The 24,316-nt window shown below is 43.7% G+C and overlaps 1 protein-coding gene across 3 annotated transcripts in view; it reads left to right on the top strand.

The window, feature by feature from the left end:
- The first annotated feature begins 5,139 nt into the window (after nucleotides 1-5,139).
- The window catches only part of AASS (aminoadipate-semialdehyde synthase), a 46,457-nt gene continuing 27,280 nt past the window's right edge, over nucleotides 5,140-24,316 (top strand). Inside the window, exons 1-13 of one of the 3 annotated variants that reach the window (XM_079994135.1) lie at nucleotides 5,140-5,293; nucleotides 8,759-8,981; nucleotides 9,993-10,169; nucleotides 11,293-11,377; nucleotides 13,597-13,664; nucleotides 14,290-14,436; nucleotides 16,082-16,160; nucleotides 16,240-16,367; nucleotides 17,091-17,239; nucleotides 17,876-17,998; nucleotides 18,993-19,104; nucleotides 23,488-23,547; nucleotides 23,649-23,716. In XM_079994135.1, coding sequence (XP_079850261.1) covers nucleotides 8,769-8,981; nucleotides 9,993-10,169; nucleotides 11,293-11,377; nucleotides 13,597-13,664; nucleotides 14,290-14,436; nucleotides 16,082-16,160; nucleotides 16,240-16,367; nucleotides 17,091-17,239; nucleotides 17,876-17,998; nucleotides 18,993-19,104; nucleotides 23,488-23,547; nucleotides 23,649-23,716 — 1,409 coding nt within the window. In that variant the 5' untranslated portion in view covers nucleotides 5,140-5,293; nucleotides 8,759-8,768. Of the gene's footprint in view, nucleotides 5,294-6,665; nucleotides 8,982-9,992; nucleotides 10,170-11,292; nucleotides 11,378-13,596; nucleotides 13,665-14,289; nucleotides 14,437-16,081; nucleotides 16,161-16,239; nucleotides 16,368-17,090; nucleotides 17,240-17,875; nucleotides 17,999-18,992; nucleotides 19,105-23,487; nucleotides 23,548-23,648; nucleotides 23,717-24,316 lie in introns of those variants that run through there. The other 2 variants (XM_079994136.1, XM_079994134.1) reach the window with 2 other exon arrangements.

Here is a 24,316-nt window from a genome sequence, read left to right as displayed (position 1 = left end):
ACCTCAAATATATCTCACTGGTTCTTTTAAAATGTTGATTAATTGTGGTCTATAGGCCCTCGATACCTAATTAATACCTAGTGTTGGAAAGTCAGGGTCCGTGAATGACTTTTATGTATCCTGATAACTTACAGAGACAGAGCCGATTTAAAAACGGATCCTAGTTTTTCATCAGCAGGGGAAAATTTATTACTGTCAGGACATTTTTGGAACTGTTAAAACCAGGTCTTGCTCTGTCACCCTGTTGGAGTGTTTGGTTGGCAGAGTTATGCAGTCTTGAATAAGTCATATGCTGCAAGTTACAGGGCAATCTGTTTGAAATTTAGACACCAGAAATATTTGTTTGCACATCCAATTAGGCTAATTGTGTCTTCTGCGGTGGATGCCTGCAGTTCCCTTAGTACCATATTCATATTGTTTCGTCTCATTAAGTAGTTTAATTTAATTATTTTCCACTCCACTCTTGGCTGCATTCTGTGCCTAGCCATTTAAAAGTTTCCCCAATTAAACAAACACTCTCCATGCCATGGGCATTTCCCCCCTGAAGGGATTGGCCTAAGCCTTGGAACGGCAATGGTTTTGTTTAATTTTGTTTCATTTATCTCTAATCTAGCAACCTACCAAATATTTACGGATGCATTTGAACATCTCTTAAGTTATCATAACCAAATTTGCACGATTTGCAGCTTGTGGAGTGGCATGTGCCTGGTGGGGAGGGGTGATGGGGGGGGTGTTGGCTCAGTGTGGGTGCAAAACAGCAGGAGCGCACCACATTGCCTCCAGCTCCCCACACCTCCTGCTCTCCCTTGGGTAAGTGGCAGTGACTTGCTGTATACAGTGGTGCCTCGGGTTACAGACGCTTCAGGTTACAGACGCTTCAGGTTACAGACTCCGCTAACCCAGAAATAGTACCTCAGGTTAAGAACTTTGCTTCAGGATGAGAACAGAAATCGTGTGGCAGCAGCGGGAGGCCCCATTAGCTAAAGTGGTACCTCAGGTTAAGAACAGTTTCTGGTTAAGAACGGACCTCCGGAATGAATTAAGTTCTTAACCTGAGGTACCACTGTACCAGGAGATAAGTGGAGCCATGGGCATAGCCAAGGGGGGAGGCAGAGGGCGCCGTGCCCCCCCCCCCCCGTAGATCATGTAAAACAATAGAAATACTTAACTGAACAATCACATTGGTTCTGCCCACCCCCAACTTCATAGGACTGGTCATATTGTGTGGATGCCTGATTATCGTCTTCCAAAGCAACTACTCTATTCCAAACTTTAAAAATGGAAAGCATAATGCCAGTGGTCAACAAAAGAGGTTTAAAGACTATCTCAAGGCAAATCTTTAAAAATGTAGTATAAACACCGACAACTGGGAAACACTGGCCTGCGAGCGCTCTAGTTGGAGAACACCCTTTACCAAAGGTGTCATGGGCTTTGAAGATGCTCGAACTCAGGACTAAAGGGAGAAACACACTAAGAGGAAGGCATGCTTGGCAAACCTTCATCATGCTCAACTCCCATGTGCAAACCTATGTCCCCACTGTGGAAGGACGTGTGGACCCTGAACTGGCCTCCAGTCACTTACGTACTCGCTGTTTAAAACCGTTTTTATGGAAGCAAATCTTACTCGGCTACAAGTGATCGCCAAAGAAGAGGAGGCCCCCGACAACCCCCCAACAAAAATCCTGGCTACACGAGATGAGCGCACAACCCCAGAGTCATCTGCGACTGGACCTAAGGGTCAGGGGTACCTTTACCTACCTAGGGATGTGGGTGGCGCTGCGGTCTAAAACCACTAAGTCTAGGGCTTGCCGATCGGAAGGTCGGCAGTTCGAATCCCCGCAGCGGGGTGAGCTCCCATTGCTCTGTCCCTGCTCCTGCCAACCTAGCAGTTTGAAAGCATGTCAAAGTGCAAGTAGATAAATAGGTACCGCTCCGCTGGTGGGAAAGGTAAACGGCATTTCCGTGCGCTGCTCTGGTTCGCCAGAAGCGGCTTAGTCATGCTGGCCACATGACCCGGAAGCTGTCTGTGGACAAACGCCGGCTCCCTCAGCCTGAAAGCGAGATGGGCGCGCAACCCCAGCATCGTCTGCAACTGGACCTAAGGGTCAGGGGTCCCTTTACTTTCCTTTATGCCCATGAGTGGTACCCTACACAAGTGGTTCCTGAGAACAAGGAATAAGCTTTCATCTATGTTTGAATCTGCCATTTTGAATCAAGGTTACAAATCGAACCTTTTGAACTTGCACTGATTTCGAAATGGATATAGTGGTTTCTAAGAATTCCTGAAGTAGGAGGCAGCTGTTTGCCAATGTTTCTCAAATGAGAGACCATTCCGCAAAATGACCTGTACGCCCATGGCAATGGAATGTAAGGACCTCCTATCTTAACACTTGAAGAGAATCTTTGGGTGCTGACCATGGATGGTAAATCCCAAGCATGGACATTGCCATTCAAATATTGTGCATGTACCATGTCATGTGATTTTGTGGGGTGGGGCTTATCTGCCCTGCCCCCCCCCATGGATGTAGCCAGGATTTATTTACAGATAGGTAGCCGTGTTGGTCTGCCATAGTCAAAACAAAATAAAAAAATTCCTTCCAGTAGCACCTTAAAGACCAACTAAGTTAGTTCTTGGTATGAGCTTTCGTGTGCATGCACACTGAAGAAGTGTGCATCTGAAGAAGGGGGTATCTGAAGAAGTGTGCATGCACACGAAAGCTCATACCAAGAACTAACTTAGTTGGTCTTTAAGGTGCTACTGGAAGGAATTTTTTTATTTTGCCAGGATTTATGTTAGGGGGTGGGCTTTATGGGGGTGGCAGAACCTCAGTTAATTATTTTTATTGATTTACTTGATTTATGGTGGCAGGCTGCCCCCCTGGCTAGTATTTTATTCAATTTGGCACCCCTGGAACCAAGAGTGGATTTTTGTGATAGACCATCAGCTCAATTCTGGCACTGGAATGCTTTAATTTAATGTTCTTTAATTCAGGGGGGGGGGGGCGTGTGTTGCTTCTTTCCAGCTGCTTTTTTTTTTGTACCTGAAGATTCTAGTGAAACAAAGAAACCTCTGCAAGCCTAAAAAGGTAAAGCTACCCCTAACCATTAGGTCCAGTCGTGGACGATTCTGGGGTTGTGGCACTCATGTCACTCTGTAGGCCAAGGGAGCTGGTGTTTGTCCGCAGACTGCTTCCAGGTCATGTGGCCAGCATGACTAAGCCACTTCTGGTGAACCAGAGCAGCGCACGGAAACGCCGTTTACCTTCCCACTGGAGTGGTACCTATTTATCTACTTGCACTTGATGTACTTTCGCAAGGGGTCAGCAACCTTTTTCATCTGTGGGCTGGTCCACAGTCCCTCAGACCATGTGGTGGGCCAGACTATATTTTGAAGGGGGGAAAGAACGAATTCCTATGCCCCACAAATAACCCAGAGATGCATTTTATATAAAAACACACATTCTACTCATGTAAAAACACCAGGCAGGCCCCACAAATAACCCAGAGATGCATTTTAAATACAGTGGTATCTCGCAAGACAAAATTAATTCGTTCTGTGAGTTTTTTCGTCTTGCGATTTTTTTCGTCTTGCGAAGCACGGATTTTGGAAAAGCTTCAAAAATCACCAAAGTCTTCAAAAACCTCAAAACAGGCTACCACACCGTGTGCTATGAGTCAAGTCGCAACTCGAAGTCAAGTCGCAACTGCACCCCCTGAATGCACGGTTTCAAGAAAAAGGAAACAAACTTGCAAGACAAAGGAAACAAACTTGCAGGACGTTTCCGTCTTGCGAAGCAAGCCCATAGGGAAATCCGTCTTGCGAAGCAACTCAAAAAATGAAAAACTCTTTCGTCTTGCGAGTTTTTCGTCTTACGAGGCGTTCGTCTTGCGAGGTACCACTGTAAAAGCACACATTCTACCCATGTAGAATCCGCTGATTCCCGGACCGTCCGCGGGCCAGATTGAGAAAGCGATTGGGCCACATCCTGCCCACGGGCCTTAGCTTGCCTACCGCTGTGCTAGACCATCGTTAAGCTACACTGTGACTGGCAACAACTTTCCAGGGTTTCAGGCAGGGATTTTCTACAGCCTTACCAAGAGAGACCAGAGACTGAACCTGGGGCTTTCTACATGCTAAGGGAGCTAACTTGAATAAAATTTTGAGGGAGGGGGCAGGTAAGCCACGTCCTGCATAATCGATCACAAGATACAGCGCACACACTCCATTTGAATGGTAATGGCTGCTGCTGCTGCTGCTGCTGCTGTTATTATTCCCTGCCCATCTGGCTGGAATTTACCCAGTCACTTTTTTTGGGGGGGGGCTAGCCCTCTTAAATATTTTATGGGGGGGCTAAAGGGACCTTGGTCCCTAGGAGTTGGCTTCTATGCTACATGCAAAGCACGTACTCTGCTCCAGTGTGACGGTAAATGCGGAACTCACATGTCCCAAGCTTGCATTTCATGCCCTTTGGGTTTCACACTTCTCCCCTCCCCCTATTTCACATTTCTCTCCTTCCCTTCCTTTTTTTTTTATGCATACACCAGATCTGTCAGAAAGGGGGCTGTGGGTCTAAGACTGCCACACGTCCGGATTTTCCCGGACTTTAGAGAAATTTCAAAGGCGGAATTGATGGGGGGGGGGCATTTCCGAAAGCTGTTGCTTTGTCTTGGATCTTAGGCAAGTCAATCGAAAAATTGAGCGTTTTTGTAAAATAATAATAATAATAATAATAATAAAATACCTCAAGAACTTTGGCGTTTGCCTAAAAAAAGTTCAGCAAGTTTCAGGTTTCCCTAAGAAAATTTCAACAATTTCGCTGGTTTCCTTTAAAAAAGTTTTGGGGTCTTCCTAAAAAAAAAGCTCAGTCTTGGGGTCTTCCTGGAAAAAAAACCCTCAATCTTAGGGACTTCCTAAAAAAAAAGCTCAGTCTTGGGGTCTTCTTAAAATCTTCCTTTAAAAAAAGTTCAACCACTTTCGGGGTGTCCCGGTTTTTCGAGTGCTGCTCGTTGGTGCCTTGGGAAACCCTCCTCCAGCGCGGGATCCTCGCGTGCCCTCGCCTAGTGACGCAGCTCCGGGTGGCCTCTGCGACTGGCGGAAGGGGAAGGTTGCTCCCACGAGGTCGCGCTCGATTGGCTGGCGGCGGGGGGAGGCGGCCCGACTCCCCCCCTCGCAATGTTGCAAACCGCGCGCCTTTGATGGGCAGCTGGCCGCTTCTTGCGCAAGGCCAGGCAGGCGGAGCTCGCCGGGGACAGGCAGCCGGGCGCCCACCTTTCCCACGCGTGGACCCGAAAGGTAAGCGAGCAAAGTGGCGTGCGCTCTTGGAGAGGGCAGCCTGCCTGCCTGCCTGCCTGCCTATCTGCGACGGGGCGGGGGGGGGGGAGCCTGAACTTCGCCGCTCCCAGGTGCTGAATGAGGAAATCATATATGTATATAGTTGCAACGGAGGCCTAGGAGCCTCCGGGAATCCCAGCGCCCACGTTGCTGCTGGAGATCTAGAGATCCAGGCGCCTGGGATCGCTTGCCGTAGGCCTCCCGGGATTGCACAACCTGTAGTGTGAAGCTGCGTTGCGTTTTTTTTTTTAGTGGAGCTTTTTTCTCCATTTCTGGCAATGCGTAATTGGAGAGCGTCGTGCACTCTTGTCCTTCCTCGCGCTCTCACATTTGAGCAAGCCTTTAACTTTCTTTTTGAGAATGATTTTTATCAGTTTTCAAAACTAAACTAAGCCTTTAAAGTTTCTAGCTCTCAGTGTGGGAGCCCAAAGATTTCTTCTTCCCAACGGATTAGGCAGAGACCCTTTAAAAAAAAGAGAGCGAGAGCGCTGCTCCTCTGATTACTCGGCCATATGGGTGCTTTCGTGGGCCAAAGAAACCGGCTTGTGTGCTTCCTGCGCGTCTCCCCATCTCTCCTTCCACCTGAGGCTTCATGCACCTGATGAAGTAGACTTTCCTAGCATCGCGGAGTTGGAAGGGACCATAGGGTCATCTAGTCCAACCCCTGCAATGCAGGAATCTTGAATGAATTTATATTTAATTGGCTAAAAGGGTTGTTGAACAATTGTTAAAATAAAGGATGCAAAAAGGGGAAGGTATGGGGAAGTCCGAGAAAAGAGGTTTATGGAAATAAGGTAAAGAAATTATGATTTTTTGTGTTTGTTTTTATGTTGTTTTTGTGTTTGTTAAAAATTGGAAATTAATAAAAAATTTATTTAAAAAAAAAAAGGAATCTTGTGCCCAACACGGGGCTCGAACCACAACCCTGAGATTAACCCTCGTGCTCTAGCAACCGAGCTATCCCACAAAAGTTTATATCGTTTTTTAAAAAGGTAGTTTTTAAGTTGCTACAAGCCTGTGGTGTTGTCTTTTTGCTGCAAGAAACTTAAAAGGCTTCTGGGCATTTTAAATGTCTTCCCTTTTCATTTTATAGGCTGATGGGCAATGAATGCGGTGAGCAACTGACTCTTCTCCACCTCCCTTTTGTCTCCCTCCCTACATTCCTCAAGTCTGGAGACTTGAGGAATTTTTAGCCTGAGGGAAAGGTGGTTGTTTCTTTCAAGAGGAGTGGTTAGGTTGGCCTTTTGATGCCAAAAAGGGCAGTGAGTCTTTAAAGCAATGGTTCCTAAAGGGTGTGGCAGGTGAAGATGGCAAGGGGGGGGGGGGGAGATTCAAGGACAATCAAAGAAACATTTAAACACTTCAGTGTAGTATGGTATCAAACAAACTTTTACTATAGTATCATAGTATAGTATCAAAATATTTTTGATAGTATAGTATATTTTTTTTTAGTTTTTTGCAGAATATGGATAATTATCTTTTCAAATTGAGAGCAAGATCAATGAACTAGGACAATCCTATTTGTGTTTGTTACCAATTAAAAAAAAAATGGTGTGCTGCGAACAAATTTTTATTCTGAAAGTATGGCCCAGAGGAAAAAAGTTTGAGAACCACTGCTTTAAAAACTAAAAATATGTTAGCATTTCAAGGCTCCCTGACTATAAAGAGTCTACAAGGTGCTAGTCTTCAAGGAACCACAGTACTCTTTATTGTTCACCTTTCTACCTTGCTTCTCTAGTTGACGATGTTCATAGGCCCTGGCAAATGTACAGCCTTTGCAACTACAGACAGATAAGTTTAACAACCTTTATGCATTCCCCATAGAAAGGCATAAAATCTTTTGCTGTTTATATCAGTGGTAATTGGCTTCCACTTATTGGAATATATAAGGCCCTTTAAGCTCAGTAATGTGAATGGTTTTACTGAGGGCTTGGTTGTCCTGGTAGTAGTCTTGCATTTGTTTGGAATATATTTAAAAGGCAGTGTGTGTGTTTTTCTTTGTTGCCTTAAGCCAAGGCAAAGTTGGACCACAGAGCTCTCCTGACTTCAAGGGAATAGTGTTTGCAATGGCATCAGTGAGGAGGGAAGAGGTTTGGGAGTGGTGAACTTTTCCACTCTTAGTCATCAAATAGCAACTACTGTGACTGGTGAATCGTACAACCGAGACCAAATAGTTGTCAATGTGTGTGTGGAACCATTGTTGCTGAGAACTGTAATAGCAAAGATGTTAAAGCTACAAATATAACAAATTGTTCTCTATGTTATCCAGTCTGAAAGATTGTGGCGCTAAGATCAACAGTTCCCAGTCCGCCTTGGGAATGTTGTCAGGCTATGATGAGATGGGCAGTAGATCATATTTGGAATCAAACCACTTTCTGCTCAATACTGGAGCCACAATCTATTGAAATTTTACAATGCCTGCTGGGTAATTTTACTGTGTTGATATGTATCAATAACAACATGCATTTTGAAAAATTGAAAATTCTCATTCTCCCTTCAATCTTCCATGAATTTGGTGTGTAAAACAGCGGGAGTGATGTCGGTTGCAGTTTCAGATTTGTAATGTTTGGGTTTTTGCTTCCTGTGGAATAGTGCTTGTTTCAAAGGAAACCACCAAGGTTACTAAAGGGGTAACTAAAGCTTCAGTCCTAGGCACACTTACCTGTGAGTAAGCCTTACTGAACTGAAAGAGATTTACTTCCAAGTAGAAGCAAGCTCTGCAAAACAAATTTGGGCCTGCAGCATGGATATCTTCAGGGCTGCGTCCAAATTCTTCTTTTTATAATGTAAAGAGAAGGCCAGGGTTTCATATTGCATTTGACAACGTAAGAAAATGTACATGGTGCTGGTCATGTTTAAGAATGGAGGTATAAATATTTCAATAAAATCAATAAATGGACAAATGTTGGCAGTTATAGGTTGGCAACTGTCGACCTTTCACGCTGCGTATCGTTCATCCTTCCACTTAGTGTGAGAACCATAAATCTATTCTTGCATCCATAGTTTTGGAATTAAAAGTCAGAAGGGACTAGCTGATGATTTAGGACAAGTTCTGCACTGATTACACTGTTTAGAATTCTTGGGTTCCTTGATTGAATTTGAGATACAAATGTTACTTTTGGCTGTTACCAGATTGCTTCCCTTGTAACAATTTTCAGTTCATGTTCTCACTTGTAAGGAAGACAACATTTAAGGTTTTTCCCCCTCTGAAAAAGTTTGAAACGTTTGCACAGTTAATTGGCAATGTGCAGTTATGACTTCTGGATTGCACCTTGTGTTAAAAACCAACTAGTTTTACAGCAGATTTCTAAGGAGACCAGGGTTTTTTTTTTTTGTTGGGGGCAGGAGATGGACGGACACGCAATGGCTGATTCTGAACACCTTTATGTTGCATCTCCTTATTACTTTGTCTTTGCTTGCTGTTAGGTTTTTAATCATGCTTCGAGCATTCAAACGCACAGGTGGTAGGTTTGAGAGCCATCTTTCAAGGTGGCAGCATTATCATAAATCTGTCCTGGCAATCAGAAGAGAGGATGTCAATGCCTGGGAAAGAAGAGCCCCGTTAGCCCCACGGCACGTCAAACTTTTAACCAACCTGGGCTACAAAGTTCTGGTGCAACCGTCCAATCGAAGGTCCATCCATGAAAAAGTAAGTCCTAACATTTTTGTTGTTGATTACGAGGGTAGGAGCGGCGTACGGTTTGTTTCTTGTGCACGTCTAATCACAGTTATTGGGCCCTTGATGTTACAATGCCCATAGTGGTTTTATAGGTGCTGATGAAGCCTCTTGGCAGTGATTGGCCGAACTGCTCTGATGTCACAGAGGGACTGAGCAAGCCACAAAGTTTGCTGCTGCTGTTTGAGCTGCCTTGTTTTCTGGAGTGGGGCAGAGCAGAGAAGGCCCTAGAGAAGGAGAGGCTGAAAAAGCAAACGCAAGGGACTTGGTAAAGAGGTGGTAGGCACCAGACAGGTCTGTAGAACTGGGCAGCACCTAGGAAAAGGGGGCTGTGGAAGGAGTGTGTGAATGAATGACAGGAGGAGATGGGGCAGTGAGGAAGGAGCTGCAGATGAATGAGCAGAAAATGGAAGAGTTGGAAGCAGCAGAGGGGATGGAGGTTGACAACAGTGGTGACTTCAGTGGGGGGTCCAGGTCCCACTCAGCAGAATGGGCAAACCCCAACAGGGCCAGCATCCCCCAATTTAAAGTACATGAAGTAAAATGGCACCTGAACTCCTCCCATAATAAGTCCATCAGGCTGAGAGTCTAAAATTGCTTTAACAGTCCCACTGAGTTCACATAAAGATTTATGGAATCAATATTGTGGTGGCCTATGGCTTTAAACAATTAAGGTACATTTGTATATGAACCCACAAGCCACATCTTTGGCTGAAAGCCTCCCCTCTTTCTGATATGAAAATAGCAATCCTTGTGTACTGCCATTTTGCTCTGGCACTGTGGTTTCATTTAGAACTGGCAGGTGAGAATGATACCCCTCATACGTGGGGAAGGAATCTCTTCTCCCCCACCCACAGGAGTGCATAGCCGGTATAGAAATAAGGCTCAGCTTCTGGAATAGCATCTACTGAACTATCTTGATATTTTCTGCCTTTGTTCAGTTTGGCTCGAGACGTCAATTCCTCTTCAATGCTTGGTTTGCAGGACTATGTTAAAGCTGGCGGTATTATACAGGAAGACATTTCGGAGGCCTGCCTGATTGTCGGTGTGAAGAGGCCGCCGGAGGATAAACTAATTCCCAACAAGAACTATGCATTCTTCTCTCATACTATTAAAGCTCAGGAGGCAAATATGCCCTTGTTGGATGAGATCCTGAGCAAGGTAATATTTTACTTATGGAGGACTGCTAACTATTATTATAATATGGTGAAATGGTCAGTTCAGCAGGGTGAGAGGATTTAAAAAGTGCAATATTGGGTTTCCACGTTGCGGCAATGAATTAACGGCAGTGTGTTTTAGTAGCATAAAAGGCAAAACAAACATTAGTGTTGTAACTCACTCTACGTGGGGCTGCCCTTGAGATTGACCCAGAAGCTCCAGCAGGTGCAGAATGCCGTGGCAAGACTCCTTACAGGGTCCTCGTCATGGGATCACATTCACCCGGTGCTATACCAGCTGCACTGGCTCCTGGTGGAGTACAGGATCAGGTTTAAGGTGCTGGTTTTAACCTTTAAAGCCCTATACGGCCTAGGACCCTCATACCTACGGGACCGCCTCTCCTGGTATGTCCCCCGGAGCACCTTACAGTCTTCAAATAAAAACATCTTGGAGATCCCGGGCCACAGGGAAGTTAGGCTGGCCTCAACCAGAGCCAGGGCTTTTTCGGCCGTGGCCCCAATCTGGTGTAACGCTCTGTCACAAGAGACTAGGGCCCTGCAGGACTTGACATTTTTCTCCTGGGCCTGCAAGACAGAGCTGTTCCACCAGGCCTTTGGTCAAGGCACAATCTGACCCTCTTCTTCTGTAATCCTCATCGAACTCTAGCCCAATGGTTGCCATTAATTTGATTCTGAATTGATTTTAGAATGTATTTCAATTAATTGACTGTGATTTTATGTAAACTGTTATTTTAACTGTTGTTAGCCGCTCTGAGCCCGGCTTTGGCTGGGGAGGGTGGGATATAAATAAATTTGTATTACTATTATTAGTAGTGAACTCAGAATAGACCCATTGAAATAAATGGACCCAAGACACATTTTCCCTGATCTAACCCCCTACTGAGATGAATGGAAGTGGCTGGAAGGCTTATCTTTGCTTATTTAGAAATCCCATTTATCTCATAGGAGACGTTCCCAAAGCATTGCTTTATAAAAGAATTGAAGTGACGTCCTTTACATGCATCTTTCTATAAATGGCAGGGGCTGCTGTGATTTTATTTTAATTTTTAGTTTACTCAGATGAGTGGAGCCTGAGAACAATTGTATACGGTGTGTTGTACTTGCAGAACATTCGACTGATAGATTACGAGAAAATGGTGGATCATAGAGGAGTGCGAGTTGTAGCCTTCGGAAAGTGGGCTGGTGTTGCAGGTATCTAAAGAAAATTAATACTGTGTTTTGGCCATTTTCAACCAGAAGTAACTCTGTGTCTTTGCACCTGCTAGCTTTTATTTATTTAACTTACTCATTCGCTATAAAAGCATTAACACACTGCTTAATGTTATATTAAAAAAATCTCTAAACAGTAATTAGTGAGCATGGGGTCGGGGAGGAGGGATGTTCCTGCTATGCCACCTTCGAGATTTTTGCATTTTATTTTATTCTATTTAAAAAAAAATTATTTATACTTTTCAGGTTTATACATTTCACTAATTTTACAATCCTTTTGACATTGCAAAACTTTACTTCCTTCCCTTTCTTTCTGTAGTTCCTTAAATTTATTATTATTAATAATAATAACAATAATTTATTTATACCCTGCCTGTCTGGCTGGATTTCCCCAGCCACTCTGGGTGGCTTCCAATAAAATATTAAAATACAGTAATGCATCAAACATTAAAAGCTTTCTTAACAGGGCTGCCTTCACATGTCTTCTAAAATATCCAAATATCTGCATATCCAAATTAACCTAATTTGCTCATTTATTCATCTTCTTTAAATATATACTCTTATGAAACCAAGTTATTACAATAATCCTGCCAATATTCTTAACTGTTTACAATTTATCTGTAAATATTCAACGAACCATTTCCACTCTTTTATAAAAAGTTATCTTAAGTTTTTGTATCCATTCTTCCTTTGCTGGGACTTCTGCTTCTTTCCATTTTGGGGTGAGTAACGTTATTGCCGCTGTAGTAGCATACATGAATAAGTTTCTGTACAGTTTCGGTAGTTCTGTCCCTATAATTCCCAAAAGGAAAGCTTCTGGTGGTTGTTTTTTACACAGGTTATTTTAAACAACCTTTTCATTTCATTATATATCATTTCCCAGTAAGCTTTAACCTTACTACAAGACCACCGCATACGATTAAAAAAAAAGTCTTTCTCTTTACATTTCCAACACTTATTTGATTTAGATTTATACATTTTTGCCAATTTACTTGGATTTCTCACCTTACGTGAGACATAAGAAACTTGGGAAATTGCCTTCATCTGGTCAGTACTACTTGTCTGTGAGGAGGTGTTGTGTGAATTGTGTATATGAACGTGCATGAGTGCTGGCTGTGCACATATGAGTCCAGGTACATGCCTGTCCCTGTAAAATCTGCTATAGCAGTGGCTTTCCAGCAGGGCTTTTTTTCAGCCGGAACTCCCCATAAATCAGTTCCAGTACCTCTCAGGTGGGTGCCATTGCTGTTGTAAGAGAACAAGGGAGCCTGTTCATGGTGAGTTCTGGTGTCACTTTTTGTAGAAAAATAGCATTGCTTTCCAGGGTCTTGGGTCAGGTCCATTTATAACTAGACACGGTGAGAACTGGGAGCCTTTGCATGCCGAACAAGAGCTTCACTACTGCATTATGGCCTTTCTTATTTTTTAATTTTTAAAAATAAAGATACTAAGACGCATTTGGGAAACAGGAGAATGAAACCCCCGCTAAAATATTCTGTTTGAAGCAACTATCAGGAAATAAGGATTTGTTTTAAGTTTTTCATGTATGCTAAAACTCAGTCTAAGCTTCTTCTTTTTTAAAACAAAATTGTTTAACCGCATCGGTTAACGAACATGGATACGTATGCTATAATATTAATGTTTGAGTTAAATAAATTCTTTAAATTGTTATTAAGGAAATGATTATTTTTCTCCTTCCAATAAAGTACAGCAGAAAAGTTGTCCAAATAGAAACAGTTAACTTATTAAACCTCGTAATGATTTCATAATTCTCTGTCTATGTATTTCTAATAGTATAACCAAATCAGTAATTTTTGATATAACTGTAAAAACTACTCTGAAATTTTATTATTCCAAAAATGAAACCTTCATCTGGTAGTAAATATTAAGATGATACCAGCAAGAACAAGTCTTTCTGTAAAAAAAAAAAAAGGATTTAAATCAAGTCTTACTGACTAACGATTTAAATCGTGATTTAAATTGATTTGATTTAAATCAAATCCACCTTGGGCTTGGATAACTGTTGGGTTCATGGTGGGTGTTCCGCCTTGCCCAGGCACTTGGAGCAAATGGGCCCTTGAGGCATTGTGGCTCTAGAATTCCCTTTAATTTTCCTTACTTCTCTCACCAGTTTGACTTTGCTGCAGCATTTAATAGCTCTGTGTACTGTACTAACTATGTATTATGTAATTCTGAACCAGGTATGATCAACATTTTACATGGAATGGGATTGCGATTTCTTGCCCTGGGGCATCATACTCCTTTTATGGTAAGGCTATCTCTCTCTCTCTCTATATATATATATATATATATATAATCGGGGGAACATGGGGGTGGAGGGGTAGGATGGGTAGATTTTTGTTAATTTGTCCCAAAGGCCTATTGACTCCATCATCAACAACATCATCATATTGTTATTTATACCCCGACCATCTGGCTGGATTTCCCCAGTCATTCTGGGCGGCTCCCAACAGAACACAAAAACAGAATAAAGCTTCAAACAGGGCTGCCTTCAGATGTCTTCTAAAAGTCAGATAGTTGTTTATTTCCTTGACATCTTATGGGAGGGCGTTCCACAGGGCAGGCGCCACTACTGAGAAGGCCCTCTGCCTGGTTCCCTGTAACCTCACTTATCGCAGCGAGGGAACCACCAGAAGGCCCTCGGAGCTGGACCTCAGTGTCTGAGCTGAACAATGGGGGTGGAGATGCTCCTTCAGGTATACTGGGCTGAGGCCTTTTAGGGCTTTAGAGGTCAGCACCAACACTTTGAAATGTGCTCGGAAATGTACTGGGAGCCAATGTAGGTCTTTAAGGACCTGTGTAATATGGTCTTGGCAGCCACTCCCAGTCACCAGTCTAGCTGCCCACTGACATTAATCTCTTCCTGGTTTCAGCACATTGGTATGGCCCATAACTACAGAAACAGTAGCCAGGCTGTCCAAGCAGTCCGCGATGCCGGTTACGAAATTTCCCTAGGCTTGATGCCAAAGTCTATTGGACCCATAACATTTGTGTTTACAGGCACCGGCAACGTGTCTAAGGTAAGGCATTCTTGAAGTGCATGGCACCAGTACATTTTCTCATTGCAACCGAGATATTGGCTTCTTGTTGTACATATAAGGCTTGTTCATATCTTCCAATAAAGCTATAGGCCCCTTTTACTGCATTTCTGTTCTTTCCACACAGGATTAATGAGATGTGCACATAAATTTTCCCATGTGACGGCTAGAACATAGGAAGCTCCTTATATTGAGTCAGATCATTGGTCCAAGTCAGTGTTTGAAATTAGCCAGGTGCGTTTTGCTACTGGCGTGGGTCCAGTTGCGACCACATGGAGATTTCTGGGAGCCAGGGTGGCAACTGGGCCTTACTCCACAGTAATTACAATTTTCATTTCCACTGCGTGTGTTTCTCGTTCTTGCATGCTGGGATGAGTGAATTGTTGTAAGAGCAACTGCAGTCAAGCAGTGTGTTGTTGTTGTTTAGTCATTTAGTCGTGTCCCACTCTTCATGACCCCATGGACCAGAGCACGCCAGGCACTCCTGTCTTCAACTGCCTCTCGCAGTTTGGTCATACTCATGCTGGTAGCTTCGACAACATTGTCCAACCATCTCGTCCTCTGTCGTCCCCTTCTCCTTGTGCCCTCCATCTTTCCCAGCATCAGGGTCTTTTCCAGGGAGTCTTCTCTTCTTGTGAGGTGGCCAAAGTATTGGAGCCTCACCTTCAGGATCTGTCCTTGCAGTGAGCACTCTGGGCTGATTTCCTTAGAAATGGATAGGTTTGATCTTCTTGCAGTCCATGGGACTCTCAAGAGTCTCCTCCAACACCATAATTCAAAAGCATCAATTCTTCGGCGATCAGCCTTCTTTGTAGTCCAGCTCTCACTTCCATACATCACTACTGGGAAAACCATAGCTTTAACTATTCGGGCCTTTGTTGGCAAGGTGATGTATCTGCTTTTTAAGATGCTGTCAATAAGTGTAGTTGAGATCAAAGAATCATAGTATTGTAGCATGGGAAGAAACCCTGAGGGTCATAGACAAATAGACATTTCGTTGTTGGGATTCAAGGTGTCATATGGTGCCTAGCTTATATGTCTGAGTTTCTAACACTGGTCCCAAGTCTGTGTCTAAGTCAGATCATTGGTCATTGTCTGCATGGACTGACAGCAGCCAGGAGTCTTGCTGACCTACCTGGAAATGCCAGGGATTAGAACCTGTGACCTTTTGTGCAAGGCATTTGTTCTTCCACTGAACCTAAGCCCCTTAAACTATTAGGATGAACATGATCTGTAGGTCTCTAGCTGTGTATATGCTGCCACTGCTGTTTGATTTCAGCCCTTGAGGAGCACCCAACCATCTGGAGAAGGTGCAAAGGGTTGGAGGAGTTGGATGGTTGAAGGTCTAGGTAGCAAGTATACATTCTGGAATAATATGGTAGGAAACTGACAAAAGCAGACAGAAGGAGATGCCTGAATTCATACACTGAATGATGTGCTAGTTCCACAATTTGAACTCCAGTCTTCCAGGTTTAATTCCAGAACCTACCTACCTCTCTCTCTCTCTCTTTAATGTGTGCAGGATAGTCCTTGGCAGAAGTGTTGTTCCTTTGATTGCCCAATGCCTTGCATTTTATTTATTTTTTGGTAAATCTAACCTCACTATCTGTCTTGCTTTTATCTACAGGGTGCCCAAGAAATGTTCAATGCCCTCCCTTGTGAGTTTGTGGAGCCCCACGAGCTGAAGGAGGTCTCTCGAACTGGAGGTAGGGCATTCTGGGATGGGCTTCAGAAGCTCTGTGGGGTACGTTCTTTCTCTTTTATTTACAGTGCTCCTCTCCACAGACCTCAGAAAAGTCTATGGGACGGTGTTGAGTCGACACCACCATCTTGTAAGGAAAACCGATGGCGTGTATGACCCTGTGGACTATGACAAGCACCCAGAACACTACACCTCTCGTTTCAACACGGATGTGAGTACACCACTCCCATTATTGTACCCTTAAGTGTTCCAAGGGAGTCAGACTCTGCCCTATAGTTACCATGACCTCTGTTACCTACGACACCCAATTTCCTGTCAGTGTAGCTCATGTAACCAATGTGCTTTTCTAAAAAAAAAAATAATTAAGCTGATGATTCTCATATATATAATTTTTATGTTTTACAATTTAGAGTATTCATTTAAACATCCTTAAAATATCCATTACTTCTCTTCTTTTCTTTCCATGGTTCATTTTGCATATCATAAATCCCTGCATATTTTACAAAAACTAAACCATTCAGTATTCTGTTATTACATCCATCAAAACTTACTTACACTGTTGAATTTATCTTAATGCTGCCCATGTTTTCAAATGTGCACAATTTCCCCCATATATTCAATAAACATTTTCCAGTCTTCTTTGAACGTATGCTCTTCTTGTTCTTATTCTGTATGTTAGGTCCGCAGGCTGTGCATATTCTGTGAGCTTAAAGTTCCCATTCTTTAGTTGGGACTTCCCTTGTTTTCCATTTAAGCTGATGATTGTCTAGATGCATCTAGAGAACCTCCTAGTTCCATGACCAGATGATAAAGGGAGGCTTACTGCCAGCATCAAGCATTTGCATCACATAGTTACTGAATCACATAGTTAACTATTTGGATCAAGGTGTCGGTTCCTTACAGGATAAGAAGAAATTGCAGCTTTATTTTACAGATTGCACCTTACGCTACTTGCGTGATCAATGGGATCTACTGGGAGCAGCATACTCCGAGGCTGCTAAGCAGGCAGGATGCACAGCGACTTCTGGCCCCTCTGCGACCTGCTGCTGCTGCTACTGAGGGATGTCCACAATTGCCACACAAGTAAGAAGCTTGTATTTGGTGATAGCAGGCATCAGTTACATCGGTGCTGGTGATCCTCTGTTTTGTTTTTCTTTTGAGGACTGCATTTGCTCCGAGGCAATCTTATGGGGACTGAAACTAGAAGTTGGTGGGGCCAGAGCTAAAAATTTGACTTGGCTTAAAGTTTGCTCTGTCATGGAAATCTACTCAATATTGATCCAGAGTAGAACTTTGACGTATAATTAGCAGAGTAAAAACGTAAACACGTTGCAGGATTCCAAAAAAATAGACCAGAGGGAATTGTATTTCATCCAGCAGAGCTTTACTTCTTGGTTCTCCAGCTGTTTTTTGGACTATAATTCCCATCATCCCTCACCACGGGTCTTGCTAATTTGGGATTGATGGGAATTGTAGTCCAAAAACAGCTAGAGAACCAAATTTAGGAAACCCTGGTCCAGAACCATCCCTTGTTTGAAATCTTTACTAAGGTTCCCTGAGGAGAGTATTTTTTTGAGTACTAATGGCAGACTAAATCTGTCTTGTTCAGCTGTTGATTTCTTTTGACACTGTCAGTGGTGGTGCACTTGGGAGTTGTATCTTCAAGACTTTAAAAAACTGAAAATCATTTATTGGCTATGTGGCTGTTTTTTTTAATAGACTTGTTGCAATATGTGACATCTCTGCAGACACTGGAGGGTCTATAGAATTTATGACAGAATGTACAACAATAGACAGCCCCTTCTGCATGTATGATGCTGATCAGCATATTATCCACGACAGGTGAGAGGGTCTTCCTAATTTTCTTTTGTGTTGAGAAGCCCAGTTTTAAAGCAACACACAGTTATTGCATAGTGTTGCATTTAATTGTGATGGATACAGGTGAGGTGTCTCCAAGCATGCACGGACTTGGATCTTGGAGGTTAAGTAGCTTAACAAAATGCACCAGAGGAAACTTCTTGCGTTCCTGTTTTGTTCAGGAAGGTCCCTCACACACACAAAAATCACTTTGGAAGGTTGGTGGCCTTCCTGAACAAAATAAGATTGACTCTTGGTGGGGAGAAGTGGCAATGCCTCTGAAGACAGTTCAGAAACTTCAGCTGGTACAGAATTCGGCTGCCAGCTTGCTCACTGAGGCAAGATGGTCTGAGCATGTAAAACCAATCCTGACCAGAATATACTGGCTGCCAATTAGTTTCTGCGCCCAATACAAAGTGCTGGTTTTGACCTATACAGTGGTACCTCGGGTTACGCGTTTTCAGGTTATGGATGCGCCGAAACCCAGAAGTACCGGAACAGGTTACTTCTGGGTTTTGGTGCTCGCGCATGCACAGAAGTACTAAATCACACTTTGTGCATGCGCAGAAGTGCCGAAATTGTGTCACGCATGTGCGCAGATGTGGCGCTGCAGGTTGCAAACATGCCTCCCGCACAGATCACATTCGCAACCCAAGGTTCCCCTGTAAAACCTTAAATGGGTGTGGGCCACAATATCACAGAGACTGCCTCTTAGACCCTGCGATCATCATATGAAACCCTTCTTCATGCGTCTCCTCCAGGAGAGGCCTGGAGTGGGTGCAAGGAGCCTTTTCTGCAGTGGCTCCCCCCTTGTAGCATGCTTCCCCCAGAGAGGCTCGCCTTCCTATCATATCTTTAGGCGCCAGGCAAAAACATGTGTGTAAAAAGAAAAAGAAAAACTTTAAAAAATGTTCTTTAAAAAGAGATAAATAGTGCACAAAGCTTTTGTTGCCTGGAATCAAATTTCTGTTTCTTCTAGTGTGGAGGGATCAGGGATTTTGATGTGTTCCATTGACAATCTGCCAGCTCAGCTTCCTATAGAATCAACAGAATGCTTTGGAGACATGCTTTTCCCTTACATTGAAGAGATGGTAAGTGGGCGACTTGTTTCTATTTTGAGTTTTTAAGTGTTTGTGCGTTGGGGAGCTTCTGGCCTGCACCGTAGGTAGGAAATCTGCTGTAAAACTTAAGTGACAGAAATGAAGTGTTTCTTAGAAACTAATTCAGACTACCCAAGGTAGAAACTTCTCAAATAATGGTCTTTTGTGGGACCTTTCCCCCTCCTCCTCTAAAACCTATGGCTACTAAACACAGGTGACATGGAAAGTTGTGCAGACCTCTCTTAAAAGAGCCGTTCCAATAAATGTATTTATCCATTTTGATGAATAGGATTTTGATTCTTTACAGTATGCATTTTTCGCAGTTATGATCTGGCCAGTTGCATAAGTGTTCTTTTTCAGAGGGGAATTAACTCTGTGTGTGTGTGTGTGTGTGTGTGTGTGTGTGTGTGAAAATTCATTTCCTGTTAATAGCCAAATCTTAGTGGCTGTGTTGTGACAAGACATAATGTTCACTACAGTGGTACCTCGGGTTACAAACAGTTCGGGTTAAGAACTTTACCTCAGGATGACAACAGAAATTGCGTGGCAGCAGTGTGGCAGCAGCTAAAGGCCCCATTAGCTAAAGTAGTACCTCAGGTTAAGAACGGTTTCAAGTTAAGAACGGACTTACGAAATGAATTAAATTCATAACCAGAGGTACCAATGTACATGGGATTCAGGTTGATAATGAAAAAAATCCTGGGGTGTGGATTTATTCCGCTGCCCAGCTTATTGTGGTGCCACTCCCCATGGATCTCTCCGGTCAGCAATAGACCTGATCCTTATTTGTTGCAACAAGGTTCAAACGCACAAGAACCTCTCCCCATTTTCCATAATACATTTTTCAACAGCATTATCTATACATCACAAATATGAGCCCATCACCCACTTCCGTCAACAGCCCCAGTTCTCAACACCTTTTAACTACCCTCTTTCCCAAACAGCAATAAAGGTATTTACATATCCCCCTAGCTAGCTGCAAGGCTTTCCTGCTTCTCCTTTGAAAGTATCAGAATTCAATCCACCATCCTGATGGATTTCTGTCTAGGGTATGAGCTGCCCTTGATCGCCTCCTGCCTCCTGTTGTGAGGCTAAGATCACACCTTATGGAGGGGCAAGGAGTATGTGTGACCTTATGCTTAAGGGATTATGGTGGCAGAGGGAGCCCTGGATTCCCCTATTCCAGAGGAGTCATTAGCCGTTGGAACCAAAGAAATCGGTCAAGCCGTTGAATTCAGAAGAAAAAGAACATCTATAAACAACCGCATACCCTTAATTTTGAGGTTGCCGGGAATGTAGCTCTGGAGTGGAAAAAGGTTCTCCACCCCTGGTCTATATACTGACTGGCGTCTCTCCAGGACTTCATACCAGTCTTTTCCAGCCCAGACTGGATTGAACCTGCGATCTTTTGCATGCAGATCCAATGCTCTGCCATTGAGTTTAGGAAGCCCTTGCAGTCAAGGCCCAGGAGGTGACATTTATATACCCCTCTTCCTGGTCATTGTTTTTCAACTCTTCTCTGAAGCTGTGTGTTAATGGCTTTGGATGAGTCGCAAGTGGCTGCTTAGAGAGTGTTAATGGTTGTTGTGTAGACTGGAAGCAAGAAATTCCTGGGCTCCCTTAATGGCAGCAAGAGCTTTCCTGCAAATATCTGCTGCTGCAAAAAGTGAGAGAATGCCACAAACCATCTACCCTCCATACTGCACTGTGGTATGGAGCCCCTGTAACATTTTTTATTTTGACACAGGTCATCGCGACACATAATCTGACCACTTCCAATTCCCTGTTGAATTAAAAAGAGGGGGAAATGATTATCTTATAAAGACAGCATTTTCTTTTTGCTGCTCATTAAAGGCCGTTGTATATGCTTGTAATAATTCAAGTGATTAACTGTACAATCCTATGCATGGCAAGAGAAAGTGACCAATAAATTTAATTAATAAATAATAATACAGTGGACCCTCTGGATATGAATGTACGGTAATTCATCCCAGGGGTCTGTATGTACCCTGAAAAATCCGCAAGTAGAGGTGCCACTTCTGCGCACATGCGCGGTGCAATAAAGCACTTCTACGCATGTATGTCTGGCGAAACCCAGAAGAATACACTTCTAGGTTTGCTGTGTTTGTAACCCGAAAGTTACGTTACCCAAAGGTAACATAACCTGAGGATCCACTGTAATATACTGGAAGTAAGACCGGCTGAACTAAAGTGTATGTGTTGTGTGTGGAGCTTTGCTTAGACATAGGCCACAACCATAAAAACTCCCCGGTTTTTGAGTTACCACAAAACAGCCAAACAAGAGTGAGGCAACTGTCTCAGGGGCCATATTCCCAGAGGCAGTTGCAGCAGCAGTAGCCCCTGGCTGTTCTCCCTGAGACCCTGGTCACCCTCCTCTGTTGGCGCACGGCCTCTCCTGAGCCTTGGTCCAGTTGCAGTAGGGGACATAATCCTGTAACCTGTTTTGAAATAAGATTCAGCTCCCATCCCATGAAATGCTCTGTGTGGAAGTGGCTGTGGGCGCCATCTTGTTTGTCACCTCAGGGACCAAAATGTCTCAGGTCAGCATTAAGCAGTGTTTGAAACTCCCATTGTGTCTAGGCACATTTTGCGACAGGGAATTGCATCAGTTTCTGTGCTCTGGGCGCAGCCCTGCGCCTGAGATTTTCGATTAAAACCGCAGAGTGGAAGGAAAAGACAACCTTTTTCTGCCTCCCCATGTTACCGGAAAAATCCGAGGGCTCCCTTGGACAAAAAGTAAAGACACCAACCAGAGTAAATTGGAGCAAATCAGCAGCCTGTAGGCTTGGCCTTTATTGACTGTTGCAACAGGGTGCTCCCCTCACTTGCAGGAGAGAGGAAAGACACAGAAAAATGGTGTGCAAGACCTTATAAAAACTTTTGAAATTCCCATCCTCTAGGTCAAGCCCACCCCCAGAAACATCATGCATACATTACAGAAAGGAGGGGTTGAGGGAGGAATTGTGGTAGTAACCTGAGTGTCCTGTCACCTGGCTGGTTCCCTTCTCCTCCTCCCCATGAGTCATTTTCTGAAGACAAAAGGTAGTCCCAGTTTCCTGCCCCCTGAGGGAAGATCTGATCATTGTCCTTTGTTCCAGTCCATGCTGAATCCATTCCCATATGCAAGTTCTTTGTGATCTTGATTGTCTTCTGTCTAGGACCATCAGGGTTGGCATAGCAACTGGGCAGGGCTCCTGTGGATGTGCTGGGATGGTGAAGGGATTATGGTGCCCTGTATCAAACCTTCCCCATTTTGTAGTCCTTCGTTTATGGAGTAAAATAAAAGTAGAACAGTGCAAATCCGATGCATGGTTGATTTTCTATGAATTTATAACAGAAGCGTAGCGTATGTAGTGTGTGAGTGTGAGTGTGTGTGAAGTTTGTACAAACTGAATGATGGGGGGGGGGGTTCCTGCTACACCCACTACTCTCTGAAGACTGGAAAAGAGACCCTCTTAATAATATTAGGGGGGTGGGCAGGGGAAGGACTAGACCGTGTATAAATGAACATAATATTTTAGTTGCAGTTCATCCATTTTCAGCTTTGTATTTTTGTTATTTAAAAAAAAAAAAGCGCCCAGCCATTCTGTTGTTCCGCCTGTAACCTCAGTTTCGGGTGCCACTTAGCTCCTAGCTTTCATATCTCAGTTTCTAACACTAAGAGTTAGCACTGTGCATCTTGGGGAGACAAGTTGCTGCATCACCTGAGGCAGGAAAATATGTTGGAGCAGCCCTGGGCAGGTAACTTGCCAGTGTTAACTTATCTCTTCTCTGGTCAGTCAGAAAATACAATCTCATCGCTTATCACCACTTTGTGTAGTTAGGAGAGCTTTCCCCAGCCATCCTGTCTCTTAAGTTTAGCTCTTGTATAGGTGAAAGAATGAGATTTCCAGAGTTACACATGTCTGTCTTGATTAGTGGTTCCCAAATCTCTACTAAGGAAACCACAAATAGAATTTGTCCCTTGTCTTTTTGGCCTTCCCCCTAATCCTGACTCGGTTCTCCAGCCTGTTGGTCCTGCTTGCGGGCGTCACGCTATATAGATATACATGGCAACAAGATTTGTTTCATGCGTATTATATCTTGCCTAAATGGTGGCACAGCGGCTCTGTGAAGCGGGGTGGAAGGGGGAAGTGAATCTAGGAAGAAGAATTTAATTGACAATTGAAGGTCAGGAGAATTTCAGGTCTTCGAAGTAGCCTGACTAGCAACACAGTCTGCATTTTAACCTCAGTTTAAATCTTGACGGTTGCCTTGTTTTTAATGAATTATACTTTTCCGAGACTCTTATCTGTGAAAGATAATTATCTGTCTGAAAGCAAGTGCTCTGACGGGAAACCTTGATCTCCACAGCTGTTATCTGAAGCCTCGGAGCCCCTTGAAAGCCAGAATTACTCACCTGTAGTTAGAGACGTAAGTCTTGCAAGTCAATTGACTCCTTTTTTTCTCTCTTAACAAGGCATGGCGAGGTCAGCCACAAGGAAAGTAATGATGTGTTTCGTATACTTTTGTAGGCAGTGATTGCGTCCAATGGTTCACTGACTGATAAGTATAAATATATCCAGAAACTGAGGGAGCGCAGGTAATATAGCTTTCTCTCCCCACCCCCAGCATATCTGACTAAAGTTTTGAATTGTTGTGTCATATTGTGTTTCAGTGCTGATGGGTTATTCCTACCTTGTTTTCTGTGGCGAAGCATGCGTGTGGCACAGCTGTCACAAGTATTTATTCTAATGGCGCTGATGCAGAAGCCAACTTGTGGATCTTCTCTGCAGGTTGTTCAGAGACATGTTAACGATTCCACATTTTGATAATTTCCTCTGTGAGTTTACTAAAAGAATGCCATGGGGTCCCCAAAGGGCTCTTGGGAAAAAAATAAGCAGGGGGTAGTTTTCACTAGAAAAAAGTGACTTCGGGGGGGGGGGCTGTGCTGAGGAGGAGGCAGTGTTCAAATGAAAGAACTGGCTGCAAAAGAATAGAATTGAAATACAGTGGTGCCCCGCAAGATGAATGCCTCACAAGACGGAAAACCCGCTAGATGAAAGGGTTTTCCGTTTTCGAGGTGCTTAGCAAAACGAATTTCCTATGGGCTTGCTTCGCAAGACGAAAATGTCTTGCGAGCTCCTGTGGGTTTTTTCCCCTCCCCCCCCCTTTTTCTAAGCCGCTTATCCGCTAAGCCGCT

This window comes from Podarcis cretensis (assembly GCF_951804945.1).
Source record: "Podarcis cretensis genome assembly, chromosome: 10".
Taxonomy (NCBI): domain Eukaryota; kingdom Metazoa; phylum Chordata; class Lepidosauria; order Squamata; family Lacertidae; genus Podarcis; species Podarcis cretensis.
The sequence above is the reverse complement of the archived record's forward strand: the minus strand, read 5'-3'. Positions and strand labels throughout refer to the sequence as shown.